The sequence below is a fragment of the Mandrillus leucophaeus genome, unplaced genomic scaffold (genome assembly GCF_000951045.1).
Source record: "Mandrillus leucophaeus isolate KB7577 unplaced genomic scaffold, Mleu.le_1.0 Scaffold602, whole genome shotgun sequence".
Lineage (NCBI taxonomy): Eukaryota > Metazoa > Chordata > Mammalia > Primates > Cercopithecidae > Mandrillus > Mandrillus leucophaeus.
Genome location: NW_012106498.1, coordinates 350,669 through 365,212, shown reverse-complemented (window position 1 = coordinate 365,212; position 14,544 = coordinate 350,669). Strand labels below are relative to the sequence as shown.

At 42.9% G+C, this 14,544-nt stretch overlaps 1 protein-coding gene across 1 annotated transcript in view; it reads left to right on the top strand.

Moving 5' to 3' along the window:
• Positions 1-14,544, top strand: part of RPIA (ribose 5-phosphate isomerase A) — a 63,074-nt gene that overhangs the window by 34,966 nt on the left and 13,564 nt on the right. Inside the window, exons 4-8 of the mRNA XM_011999821.1 lie at positions 7,417-7,476; positions 9,642-9,706; positions 10,758-10,826; positions 11,614-11,755; positions 13,038-13,137. Coding sequence (XP_011855211.1) covers positions 7,417-7,476; positions 9,642-9,706; positions 10,758-10,826; positions 11,614-11,755; positions 13,038-13,137 — 436 coding nt within the window. The remainder of the gene's footprint in view (positions 1-7,416; positions 7,477-9,641; positions 9,707-10,757; positions 10,827-11,613; positions 11,756-13,037; positions 13,138-14,544) is intronic.

Below are 14,544 nucleotides of genomic sequence, written 5' to 3'. Positions count from 1 at the left end.
TTTTTTTTTTAATCCTTTTATTGTGCCTTAGACTCCTCATGACATGCTTGGACTTTCTGGTTTGTCCTGAACATACCTCTTTCTTAAACAACCAGTCATATTATTCTAGGTCCAAATTAATCATACAAGATTTTTTCTCATATAAAATTATTTCTCTTTAAGCTTTTTCACCAAAAAAACTGCTTTATTTCTATAACTTTCTTTACATCTCTCTTATTTTGTGGTTTCTTTTACCTTGTTTTATACTTAACCTTTAAAAAAGCTTTGAATCAGACAAAAAGTGTTCACCTTTTTAAGGGCACTTTTTTTAGAAAGAATGTTTTCCTACAATATATTTTTATTGGAAAATATCCAAATAATGAAATATCTATAATTTAATATAACTTTTGATTCTAAATTATGACAAGTTTGTATACAAGTATTTGTCGCATTACATTGACTTAATTGTTTATCTAGATTATGAAAAGTTTGGTAGTCATTATTTAAAGTTATGAAACTCTCCATTGCAAAATTCTGAGACAGTGAAGAAGATAGGACCTAACTGACCCTATCTTGCTTCTACCTTTATGCTGTCCTTGTTCATTACTGGTCTTTGGGAGGAATTTAGTTTGTAATTTAGCTTTGAAACAAAGACAATAACAGTCCTTTGTCTCGTCTGCCATTATACAAGCCATGGTCAAATCCTTTCTGTACTGTACAAGGTAATCTCTGGTACCCCACAGCCAGAGTTCAGGTCACGCAATACAGGAAAACAGAGCTTTAGACCTAAGAAGAATCTGCACATGACTCTTGAAACTCACAGAGAAAACAGAACACCCCAACTGTGGTGAGTGGCACCTTTGTTCTGAATTCTTTAAAGGAGTTCAAGTCATTATAAACATCTAGACTTTTTTTGGTACTGCAGATGGCAAAGGGGGAAGGAGAAGTATAGGGTGGAAGAAAAGTAAACGAAAGAACTTTTTTTTTTTTTTAAAAGACAGGAAGCAAACACAGAAACCAAGTGCATAGTTTTTTTGTTTGTTTGTTTTTCCCTCTTTTGCAGCTGCGAGGAACTTTAGCCAAAGTAGGAAGGGTTTGTTACTCATAATTTGGAATTCTTACTTGGATTTGATCAAGTCAGGTAGAGTTGGTCAAATCTGTTGGGAGAAGACTGCAACAAACAACAACAAAAACGCTGGCAGTATGAACACTGAGTGCTCTAATGGTAAGGAGAAATTAAAACCAACTGGTTGTTAAACTTTAGACAAGATAAAACTTCAATTCAACTACTTACCTAGGGATGGGTTTCAGGCTAAAGACTGCTTTCTACCGCCCTAGAAGCAGGAGGAAAAAAACAAAAAAACTTGAACTCATATTCCCTGCTGGGAGCGAGGTCAAACTCCATAAAGGAGTTACTTGCCTTCCATCGTCGTGGAAACAGGAAATCTTGCCTGCCTTGCCTTCCTTTCTGGAAGCAAGTAAAACTCCAAAAAAAAAAAAAAAAAAAAAAGAGGGATGAGTTGTACAGCAAAACAAACTTTAGATTTTTGACCAGATTTGGGGAGATCAGGGATTCTCGGGAGGGTGTACTCCCAGACCTCAGCAAATTGTCCTGTTGGTTTGAGCCATAAAATTAGCTCATGCTGGTCCCCGGCACAGATAGGAGATTTGTCAAAGGTCAGGGGCACCTCTACTCAGAATTCTCTGTGATTACCAAAATGTCAGCCCTGAAAATCTGAGACAGGTTTCAGTTAATTTAGAAAGTTTATATTGCCAAAGTTGAGGGCACGTGGTTGTGACACGCCTCAGAAGGTCCTGATGACATGTGCCCAAGGTGGTCAGAGCACAGTTTGGTTTTGTATATTTTAGGGAGACATGAGGTGTTAATCAGTATATGCAAGATGAACATTGGTTTGGTCTGGAAAGGTGGGACAACTCAAGCAAAGGCGGGAAGACTTGAAGCTGGAAGGGGGCTTCCAGGTCATAAGTATATAAGAGACACATGGTTGCATTCTTTTGAGCATCTAATTAGCCTTTCCAAAGGAGGCAATCAGATATGCATTTATCAGAGTGAGCAGAGGGTTGACTTTGAATAGAATGGGAGGCAGGTTTGCCCTAAGCAGTTCCCAGCTGGAGTGGTTATGGGGCCTCAAGATTTATTTTCCTTTCACGGTTTTATGTGTGGCTTTGGGGAAAGGGAAAAGGAAAGTGGTTGTGGTTTCTGTGACCTGCCTTGGGGAGGAGGGATTCTAGTTTCTATGGCTATCCTCAGGGGAGCATGAGGGGCCAGAGTCAGGAGGGCAGAATAAATTGAAAGGAACTTTTGCTTCTGAAGATATTTCTTTCTTTTTTCTTTCTTTTCTTTCTTTCTTTTTTTGTTTTGTTTTGTTTTGTTTTTTTGAGACAGAGTCTCACTCTGTCACCCAGGCTGGAGTGCAGTGGTGTGATCTTGGCTCACTTCAACCTCCACCTCCCAGGTTCAAGTGATTCTTACGCTTCAGCCTCCCTAGTAGAAGAGATTACAAACATACGGCACCACACCCAGCTAATTTTTTTGTATTTTTAGTAGAGATGGGGTTTCACCATATTGGCCAGGCTGATCTCGAACTCCCAACCTCAGGTGATCCACCCACCTGGGCCTCCCAAAGTGCTGGGATTATAGGAGTGAACCACCATGCCCGGCATCTCCTGAGGATGTTTCTGAGGCTTTTATTTTGGGGTATCCTGAGCCCCAACAGTTTCATGCCCTACTTTTTATATAAGTAAACCTGTAGGGATTTAAATGATTTTGGTGGATTTGGTGGATTAAAATTAAAGGCCTTTAATTTTAAAGATAGAAGGTAAAGAAGAAGGTAAAGCACTTGAAAGCCAGAACTGGTTTAAACCAAAAACAGCATTTATTGCTCACTCTGCCCTCGGTTCTACCTTGATTAGGTAGTAGAAGGGAAAATGTTTACACTTCTACTATGTAAGCACCACAAAACCTGAAAACCATATTTTGTGAAATAATAGAACACATTTTCAGGTTTTATTGTCAAACTAAGGGAAAACAGAAGTACCGTTAGCCTGCCAAGTGCCACTGTCCCTAATCACAAGAGACATTTAGAGGTACCAGCTGTGGGATTTGCTTCTTGCCTTTCTTCAGAATCACAAGCTAATCATTAGCTTTCCTGCTCCTTGCACTTTCCCGAGCTCTGGCCAGAAGATGCAGGCAGAGGTGTTTACATGCTCCGGAAACCTTTTTCCTTGCCTGTTAGAAGCTTCTGGTGTCTAGCAGTTGCAGATCTCAGTGGAGCACTAGAGGCTGCATATGGTCACTGAGCCAGTGGTGGGTCAAAACCCTCATGCTGTTTGTTAAACTCCATGCATCAGTTTGCCAAGGCTTCCATAACAGGGTTCCACAGACTGAGTAGCTTAAAAAAACCCAGAAATGTATTGTCTGAGAGTTCTGGAAGCTAGAACTCCGAGATAAAGGTGTTGGCAGAATTGGTTCTCTGAGACTGTGAAGGAGAATCTGTTCTGTGCCTTCCTCCTAACTCTCTCAGTGGGTTGCTGATATCCTTTGGTGTTCCTTAGCTTGTAGGTCCATCCCCCTGATCTCTGCCTGCATGTTCACATGTTGTTCTCCCTGTGGGCCTATTTGTTTCTGTGTCAAAATTTCCGCTTTTAATAAGGACACCGGTTACATTGATTTAGAGCTTACTCTAATGGCCTCATTTGAATTTGATTACCTCTCTAAAGACCCTGTCTCCATAAAACATCCCATTCTGAAGTACTGAGGCTTAGAACTCCAATAGATCTTTTTTGGGGGGAACACAATTCAGCCTAACATTCAGGAAGGATGAGGCCCACACTGTTTGTAATCAACTTCTCTGTAGAGCTGCTGGACTACTCCTGCAGGGAGGCAAGTCACAGATGGGGAGAAGGAAGAGTTGGAGAGCTTGCTGATGGGAACAGGCTTAAAGTGTTCTGTCCTAGTGCGATCTTGAAGTCACTGCACAGGGGCCCAGACTTCAGCTGTCCGTTTTAACAAACTGGCAGAATTTCTGAGACCCGTGTTGTGAATTGGGGCACAGAACTGTTTTAAGGGAGTACAGATGTTCCTCTTGTGTTGTTGCTTATTGTCTGTTGGGGAAGATGGGAGAGTCTCAGGGCTTGCAGAGGTTGAGGGTGGAGTATGGGGGTATGCAGGGGAATCACAGAGGGCCTCCCAGCTGCAGAAATAGACAGTGCTTACCGACCAGGCCGTTTTCATGTGCCAGGCTTTGGTCAGGTACTAGGCTGGGTGGCTGGTGGTTGTGGTAAGGAGGCGTAACTCAGTTGGTTGTGGTGATCATTTAAGGCAAGCTTGTCCAACCTGTGGCCCAAGATGGCTTTGAATGTGGTCCAACACAAGTTCATAAACTTTCTTAAAACATTGAGTTTTTTTGTGATTTTTTCTTTTTTTTAAGCTCACCAGCTATTGGTAGTGTTAGTGTATTTTATGTGTGGCCCAAGACAATTCTTCCAATGTGATCCAGGGAAACCAAAAGGCTGGACACCCCTGATTTAAGGTATCTACATTTATATAAGAATATAGAGGCCCTTGTGCATGGAGAGTGTGTGTTACTATCTTCGGTGTCTGGTGTGGTGCCTGGCACTCCACAAATGTTCAAAGAATTAATTCTACATTCACGTATGCAATATTTTATAAGTATATGGTAGAGAAGAAGTGGAGATAATGTGCCTTTTAGGGGAAGGAGAGCCAACTCCTTGTCTAGGACACAACACCTATTTTTAAAATGTCCGTATCAGTTAGCAGTGTGGTTTTTGTTTGTTTGTTTTGTTTTTGAGACAGAGTATTGCTCTGTCGCCCAGGCTGGAGTACAGTGGCACTATCTTGGCTCACTGCCACCCTCCACCTCCTGGTCTCAGGTGATCCTCCTGCCTCAGCCTCCTGAGTAGCTGGGATTACAGGTACACACCATGATGCCCAGCTAATTTTGTATTTTTAGTAGAGACGGGGTTTCACCATGTTGGTCAGGCTGGTCTTGAACTCCTGGCCTCAACTGATCCACCTACCTTGGCCTCCGAAGGTGCTGGGATTACGGGCATGAGCCACCGTGCATGGCTGTTAGCAAAGCGATGTGTTAATGATTGGTTTAATACCCTGTGTGTGTGTGTGCGTGCACGCACGTGTGCATGCGTGTGTGTGTGTGTATGTATGCGTGCTTGTGTGCATGTGTGTGTTTGTGTATGTGAGAGAGAGAAGAGCATGCCACTCTGCAGCCTTACCCCTGCCCTCCTTCTGCAACATTCTTTATAAACTAATTTCAGAGGTGTCATGTCATCACCTCCGCTTTGTGCCATTGGTCACTCACACAGACCAATTCTGGGACAGTGGGAAGTGATGACCCAAAGGGATGAATGTCAGGAGGTTAGGATTATTGGGGCCATCTAAGAGGTCATTTTCCAATGTTTTTATAGTCTCAGATCTGAAGTTAGGATGGTTTCTCTAATACTACTTTTACTTTTTTAAACTTTAAAGTTCAGGGGTACATGTGCAAGTTTGTTATATAGGTAAACTCATGTCGTGGGGGTTTGTTGTATGGATTATTTTGTCACCGAGGTGTTAAGCCTAGTACCCATTAGTTATTTTCCCTGATCCTCTCCTTCCTCCCACCCTCCACCCTCTGTCCTTCAGTCAGCCCCAGTGTGTATTGTTGCCCTCTATTGGCTCCCACTTATAAGTGAGAACATGTGGTATTTGGTTTTCTGTTCCTGTGCTAGTTTGCTAAGGATAATGGCCTCTGGCTCCATCCATGTTCCTGAAAAGGACATGATCTCTCTTTGTTTTTGTTTTTAATGACTGCATAGTTCTAATAGTACTTTTGGAGAAATCTAAGAATTAAGAAATAATCTAGCAATACTATTTTTGCTGTTTTCCTTTACAGTATATATTTCTCTTTAATAAGTACAAAAGCATAAGTTTTTTTTTGAACTTGCTTATTCAGCCGGCATTTTATTTTAGCTTTTTATTATGGAAAATTTCAAAGTTTAGAAAGGAGAGAGAACTATAAAATTAACTTCCATGTACTCAGTACCCAGTTTCAATAATTATCAATTCACAGCCAATCCTGTTTCATCCATACCTAAATATCCCCCTGACTCTTATTTAGAAACAAATTCCAGGCATAATATCATTTCATTGTATATATTTCATATGTCTCTCTGAAAAATAGGGAGTCTTTTAGACATCACAATACTAAAAAATAAAAGCAATAATTTCTAATAACATCAATACTTTTTAATAACATCATATCTGGGGTTCAGAGTTTTTTTATTGTCTTATCCTTTAAAAATATATTTTTTAGTTTGTTTGAATTTGGCTCCAACATTACAATTTTCAAGATCTTTATGTTTTAGTCTTAGAGTCTTAGGATTTTAGATTAGAAAGTTGACTTTGGTCATTTCATCTGTCCCTACCTTTTTAGAGATGAGAAAAATTGCCAAGGGTCACAGGGCTGGCTCATTTAAGATTGGAACCTGGACCTTCTGATTCTTAATCTCAGGTGCTTTTTGTTTTAAGAAACGTTTGGTTTGTGTGCATTATAAACAAGACATGAATATAAACCCACATCTCTAGGACTTGGGTGTTCAAACATGAAGGTTTGAGGTTCCTTTATTCCAGCTACGAATCCTGCTCAGAGCCATGTGTTGGCTGTAACCAGTGTTCTCCCCTTTTGTCACCTTTTTAGAAAGATTAGCTCTGAAGCATGACTATAAAGTCAATGGTGCTGACTTTTTCACAAACATCCTAAATCTCTCCCAGTCTAGTGTGCTAAATTTGCTGACTTCCTCACTTAGTCTTTTTGGTTTCTGGCATTTTTAAGTGTATATATTCTGTTCCTCATATTTACTTAACAGTGTGGGCTGGAAATCACTCTGTGTCCATTCATAGTGATCTTCTTCAGTCTGTTTTTATACTATTGGATTGTTTTAAAAGCTTTTCTAAAATGTTATGGATTTGGTTCTATGTTAGGAACTTTTTGTCACACTTGTTTTGCCAGAAGCTTTAGGATGCCATGGCATTCTCTTTCGTCACAAGTCCCTGATGAGGAGCTCTTAGCTTTGCATTGGAACAGGGTCTTTGCTGCACTGAGGAGGAGCTCTTAGCTTCGCATTGGAACAGGGTCTTTGCTGCACTGAGGAGGAGCTCTTAGCTTCACATTGGAACAGGGTCTTTGCTGCACTGTTTGCCTTTGTCCAGCTCCCAGGTTGGATCAGCAGTTAGTTTTGCCATTCATGGGGCTAGATCTCCTACCTCTTGGAGGGCCATGCTGGGCTTTGGGAGCGAGCTTGGGCAGGACTTGGGACACTTAAATCCGGAAGAATTCTGAGAATCCTTGCCATGAACTCAGGCAAATGTTCGTGGTTGCTCTTCCCTGTCCCCCGCAGGCCCGCCAGCTCATCCTGCAGTATGGCTTGACCCTCAGTGACCTGGATCGACACCCAGAGGTAAGATCGCCACTCAGAGGCAGACCACTGAGTATTTCTCTCCGCTTTTTTGTGGCTGTCACTTGTTCGTGGGCTCCAGATATCTTGTCAAATCTAGGGAAGATGTCAGTTAGTTGTACCAAGTTTTCTCCCGGGACCTTGAGTATTAATTTTGGCTGAGGTCACAAGTGCCGAGGTGGTTCCTTTCCACCACATTCCTTGTGGTTTAACCCCGAGGGCTCAGTGTGAATGTAGTGAAGGGAAATGGGCAAGCCCAGGGCTGCATCCAGGGCTTCCTGAGATCTTTGCGCAGAGGTATAAGAGTGAGCCAGCTCATGGAGCTTGCCACTAAGTGGAAATAAGGAAGAATCATCTGAGGCAGCCATGGACATTTGAAAACATTAAAATTAAGTTTTGTGGTAAAGACTAACATGGGGCAGTCCAGGGGAGACTGACGTTGATGAGGGTGAGCAGCATCACACACCCTAGCTGGCATTTTTTGAGTCATTATTATGTACCAGCTTTTGTGCTGAGTGCTGTACCTGTATTCAACTTTCATCTCCAGTATTCGTGAAGATAGGATACCATAATTTTCCCATTTTATAGATGTGAAAAAGGCACAGAGAGGGTAAGTCATATGGCTAATGCCACAGTTTTTAAGTGGCAGAATCAGAATTTGAACTCAGGCACATCTATTCTAGACTAATGCTAGTTTGAGTTTTTTGGGAAGAGGTAAAGTTTGAATTGGGCTGTAAAGGCCAGGTGGCAAGGGCAGGAGAGAACATTCCAGAGGGTGGTAGATGGGAGCCACAGGAACAGCTCCACATGGGCAAATGGACACTGCTCAGACTGGCTGGGGTGATAGGACAGAGTGAGTGTACTGCGTTGGTGCATAGTGGGGAGAGGGAAAGCAAAGCTGGATAGGAAAAGTGGGGTGGTTTTAAGGCACCTGGAAAACGAGGCGGGGGGTTGAGACTTGATGGTGATCTGGTAGCCCATGTTTCTGTCATACACATGGGCCTCACAGGGGTTAGTAAGAACTATGGGAAGGACTTGGAGATTTCTGTGGGCAGAGCCAGGGCACAGGCTGATCATGTGTTCAGCAGCTGTGAAGAGAGTGGTTTGGGCTGAAGGTGGGCCTGGAGCCCAGACAGAAAAGATTGCCACTTTCCATACCCCTGAGAATTGCCACAGTGCAGCCTGACTCGGGTTAATGCAGGCTTGCGGAGAGCAGTGCTGACTGTAACTTCAGACAAAGACTGGAGTCTGTAAAAGCCTGGAAGCAAGCATGACCCATATGGACCTGTATTTTTTATACCTGTGCCATGCCAGCCATGCCAGGCAACTTAGTAACTGCACCATGAATAGAATTTATACCCTGCATACTGCTTGCTATCTTTAAAAATATACTTGGGGTTCCTACCTTGTCCATGCGGATACCGTGAGTGGTGAGAAATATGTAACTTTCTTGATTTTGATTTTTGAAAGCTAGATGAACCCATTTGCCCCTCATCCGCTTTAGGGGCTTGTGGTGAAGCTTCCTAATAGAGGGAGCGGGCAAGCGCAGACAAGTGGGGTCTTAGTGGCAATGCCCCAGATAATTTCCAGTTCGGGAACACGTCAACTTTCTTATGTATCTCTTCATTTGATCTTCATGTCCACTTGAACTTGCCTGTGAGGTTGCTCACAGTACAGAGACTTCTGAATCCGTTTTTTTTTTTTGCACTTTTCCACCCCCAAAGGAATTTAGTAGCACAGATATTACTGTATTGACCCTTTGGTTGGACAAGACTCGTTGTAATGTCTAAGACTTTTTATTCCCCCACCAAAAACCAATTTTTGCCTCTTGGGGGAGGTGATAGCACCCACACTGAGAACCCATGTTCTAAATAGTGCCAGGTTGTCCACAGAGAAGCCCATCAACGAGAAAATCAACGAGAAAAGGGAACATAGTCTTGGGGGTAAGAACTGTACCCCGGTTAGAGTCCCAAGTCCTGTGCTGTTTCCCTTTGATCCTAGTGGAGCGCCTTAATCTCTTGTAGCTCAATTTCTTGATTTGTTAAATGGGAGTACTAGAATTAGCTAATAGGGCTGCTGAGTATCTGAGGAGCTATTGCACGCTCGGGCAATTCACACAGAGCCTCCCCTCAAGTGGTTTTTGTATCTTTACTTTCCCCCCGATGCAGATCGACCTTGCCATCGATGGTGCTGATGAAGTAGATGCTGATCTCAATCTCATCAAGGGCGGCGGGTGAGTGTGGTGGGGGCTTCTGTGCTAAAGAGTATCTGCCAGTTAATCCTTAGCAAAGCAAGATGGATACAGAATAAACAAATTGCCACTGTGACGTATGCAAGTTTGGCTTTCTCCTGGGATATTAATAGCATATGGCCTTGGACCCAACTCAGCATTTCTGGTCATTAGCAGCAATTTAGTGACGAAGAACCTGGGCCTCTAGTGAGATCATTCATTGTAATGGATTCCCTGTGGATCTGTGTTCTTTTGTTGATTCAGACTTTAAAAACGTAAGGCCATATCAAAATAATACTGGCTAGATTATTAGGTCTGTGGGCACCAGTGTGTGACTTTTGCTTTGAAGCTGTGCTTTCCTCTGTGAGCAGTTAGGGATATTATTTGTTCCTTTGGAAGACCTTAATTGGGTATTTCTTAAGTGCTGATTTGGGGAGTGGTAGGAATGGTGAGTTGAAAAAGGTGAAATCCTGTTCTGCTGGCTCTTATAATCAAGCAGACTATGTAGTGATGCGGCATTTGTTTAAAATCACACTTTACTGTTTATTAGATTTTCTTATGTGTTATTTAATCATGTCAACTGCAGATGTGAGATAATTTAGCTGCTAAACCGTAGAGGTAGACCTGGACCCAAATCTGCTGATTCAGTGCTCTGGGCTGTCTCCACTTCATCACCCTCATTGGCAAATAGTCGATTGGGCAGGTTGTTCAAAGCATGCCCTCAGCTTCTAGACCTTCCCATTCATGCCATGTCCAGATGACGTCTCCCTGTACACAATGCTTCCTCTCAGATGCATTTGGATGGAATTATGCCTGGCCTGAATGGGAACCTTGTCTGCTTTCTAGGTTTCTTCCAGACACAGGGTAATGTTTCTAGAGTCCATTTACTAGGAGCAGCATGATGGGACTGGGGATGTCCCTTTGAAAATTAAAAGTTAAGTTTCTCTTTAAGTGCCAGGATTGAGTGGATTTGGGATTCCTGTATGTGACCTTAGTTCCCAAACTGAGATTTTTGTCTTACTCCTGTGTTCCTTTGCTTCCTTCCTGTCTGCAGAGGCTGCCTGACCCAGGAGAAGATTGTGGCTGGCTATGCTAGTCGCTTCATCGTGATCGCTGATTTCAGGTAGTTTCTGGTGTCTGAACTGCCAGCTGAGGAGGTAGATTGGAGCCCCAAGCCTCATCCTCATTTTTGTGAAGGAGGAAATGGAGAGCTGCAGGGACTCTCTGACTTTCTGAGACTGATTGCTAGGACTTAGTACAGTGTCTGGGAGACCTTATGTTCTGCTTCTAGGCTGAAAGTAGATGTTGCTAATCACACCACTGTTATCTGCAGCCAGGATCTCTAGCATTGTTTCACGTGTTCAGTGGGACGGGGAAACAGCTTTTCACCCTGTTAGCAGAGCATGCTCTCATGTGTCATGTCACTCACTGGATCCTCACAGGGAGCCTCAGGGTGTGCCCTGCCCACGGGCAGTGACTCAGCATGCCCTGCTTCTTCTCAGGTCAGGGTTTGCCGCAGGTGACTGGTGTCATTGATAGTCTTTGGCCAGGCTCTCAGATGAGCATCTGAGAGGAATCTGGTCAGAAGCACTGTGCTGAGCATGTTAATTTCAAATATGTGCATGTGTGTATTTGCTTGTGAAATATAGCCACAGGATGAGCATAAATATTAAACACCTACATACCTACAAGCCAGCAATATCAGATTTTAACATTTTTGTCATATATATTTCAAATAGCTCTTTTCCTATATAGTGAAACAGCTAATTCATTTGAAGCCCTGTGTATACTGCCTCTGATCACTTTCCTTGCCTTCCTACCATCTAATTAACCCCATTCCTGAATTTGGTGTTTGCCTGTACTATTGAGCTTATTTACTTTTATTGCACTTTTTGACTCCTCCTTTCCAGGAAAGATTCGAAGAATCTCGGGGATCAGTGGCACAAGGGAATCCCCATCGAGGTCATCCCAATGGCCTATGTCCCAGTGAGCCGAGCTGTGAGCCAGAAGTTTGGGGGCGTGGTTGAACTTCGAATGGCTGTCAACAAGGCTGTGAGTGGCCTGGTTGGGCTGGGGGTGTCCTGGGTGCACTCAGGTTTTCAGTATGGTGTGCTCCCTTCTGTTCCAGTTAGGTCCTCTGTGCTTCCACCAGGCAATTGGCTTTTATTTATTTTTAATTGATGTATTTGTTTATTTTCAGAGAGTTGGCCCTGTTAGTTTCTGCATTCAAACTCTTGTAGACAAGACCACACTTAATACAGTGCATCTCCTTTGTACAGACAGGGGAATGATTCTTTCTGTGTGCCTCACATGCTGACATCCCACAGGTGATCTGACCTTTGTGCCTGAGGCCTGGAACACCCTGATTGGCAGCTGTGAAACACTGGCTTTGGGAACCCGTTTGAAGCAGAAAGTTTTTTAGGTTTCATGGTGTAACTTCTTTTCTCCCTCTTGTTTCCTCTCATTCTGTGGTTAAATGTGACAAGAAGTAGAATTTCCTGGGTTGTGTGAACTCTTCCCCAGGAACACACTCCAGATGGTCCAGATTTTTCATGTTTCTCTTTAGCTTCTAAAGTGGATTGCACAGAACTTTTCCCTCTTTTTGCACTTAAATAAGCAAGCAAAGAGCAATCCAGAAGCTAACCACAGTTACATGTGTAACTACATAAACACTTTGGAGGATAGCGAAAAGATCTGTCACCCTACCCTGATACATTTTTATTTTAATATACTTTGTCCCCAGTGTTTCTGTGACTTTTAAAAAAACCATAGTTCTATTCCTAGTGGTTGTACAGTGCTCTGACTGACGTTCATATTGTCGGGCATGAAAGAAATGCAGCACGAAATGGAGAAGTGGTTCGACCTTGACCCTGTCAGAGTTCTTATTTGAAAGCCACGTTGCTACTAGTGTTCTTATTGTCTTTTGGATTCTGTTTCTTGCCCTTTTTCTTATTGGCCCAGTAGTAACTTAAGGAAGCAGATAAGAACAATAAATTTTGGACTAAAGGAAGTAAGAACAATGAACCAGAAATCAGATAGGAATGTGGTGATAATTGTGACATGTTCACATAGTCATAGTGGGAGCTCATGTGAGTAAAAATAGCTTGATACATTTGTTAAGAGGCTTGTATTCTGTCTCTACAAAGACTACAATCTAAGTCTTTCTGATTTCAAAGCTCCTGCTTATTACCACTTCACAGCACACCTTCTAAGAAAGCATAAAGTGGGAGCTGGTTAAAATGCATACTTGTCTTTTGTTGTCCCCTCTACTTTCCTGTTCTTCTCTGCCTACCTGTATCTGCATCCTTGGTCATTGTGGAAAATTATCTTCTAGGGTCCTGTGGTGACAGATAATGGGAATTTTATCTTGGACTGGAAGTTTGACCGGGTACACAAATGGAGTGAAGTGAACACAGCTATCAAAATGATCCCAGGTAACATGAGTGGCATTCAACAGGCATGTACACACCCATGCCCTTCATAACTGGCCCCTACATCTGGCTAAGGAAGGCACAATGGACATGGGCTTTGTAAGGCTTGGTTGGAAAGAAGAATTCCCTTTATACTGTGTTTGGGTTTTTAACTTCACCTCCTTTGCCGTATTCCCTTCCCCCAACAATTGTTGCTTACCTAGCAGCTTTGTTGCTTTGCATTTCACAGCCTGTTTGAGTTGGGATAGTCCTGAAGCTGATGGAAGTTCAGAGGGGACTTGCCTTGAAATAAGGCCATCATCTTTGGGTAGAACCTTTCCTTCCAGGAGCTGGACTGCAGCCTCTTTTTGTGGACTCTCTTAAGCAGGGGGGAAAATGACTCAATTAATCCACATTCATTGGTTGCATGCCAAAGGCAAGATGTTGTGCTGTGTGTTACAGGGGATACTTCAATTTGGAGGACTTGTAATCTGTCCTTAAGGAGAATTGATGTAAACCTGCGGAAATCTGTGTGTATGTGTGGAAGCCATGCCTACAAATAAGACAGAATGTGCTAAATTCTACTAGAGGAATACCAAGAGTCTAGAGTGCACAAAAAGGTTCTTTTTGGCAGAATGTGAGGATGTTTTATGGTGTAGAGGTGGTTTTTCACCCGTGCCTTGGCGTAGCATAAGTTAGACGTGGTGCTAAGTGTCTAAAAATGTTTCCTTTGATTCCTGCTTTGATGAGGTAGTTATAGAGGAGGACACTGGCTGAGGAAGGTTAAGCTGTTTGCCCAAAGACAGCACCAGGATGGGCACCCTAAGTTGTCTGCCACTAGACCCCAAATGTTTAATGCTTACTTGCTGAAGCACCAGGTGAGGAGAGTCTGTGTGAAATGAACATTTAGAGCCTTAGGGAGCCTCTAATGCAGCTGTGCCAGGGAATGATGGAATAAGAGCCAGGATGGGGCCCTGCGTGAAGGATGGGTGGGCAGTGTAGAGATGAGTTATGAGGCTGGAGCCCTAGTCCAGGCTAGAGGAGTTATCAAGGACTCGTACAAGGGGATTAAAAGGAAGAGGCAGTCTTGAGAGGTATCAGCTTCTTAGGATATTGCGAGACTAAGAGGCTAACGGAATATTCCCTAACATGGAATATTCTTGGGCTGAAACTGACTGACTGACAGGACCTTTCAGACCAGTTTAGTGGAGCAGACTATTCTGGGTAAGGATCCTAACCCAGCTGTGCTCTGGCGTGTTACCTTTTAGCAGTTAGTTAACATCTCTGTGCCTGAGTTTCTTCCTATGTAGAAGGGGCTAATTAATTCTAGTACTTACCTTATAAGGTTATTGGGTGGATTAAATGAGTTAAAACAGTGCCCATTGCAGAAGGGAAAGTGTTTGTTGAATGAATAAATTCCTTGAAAGAAAG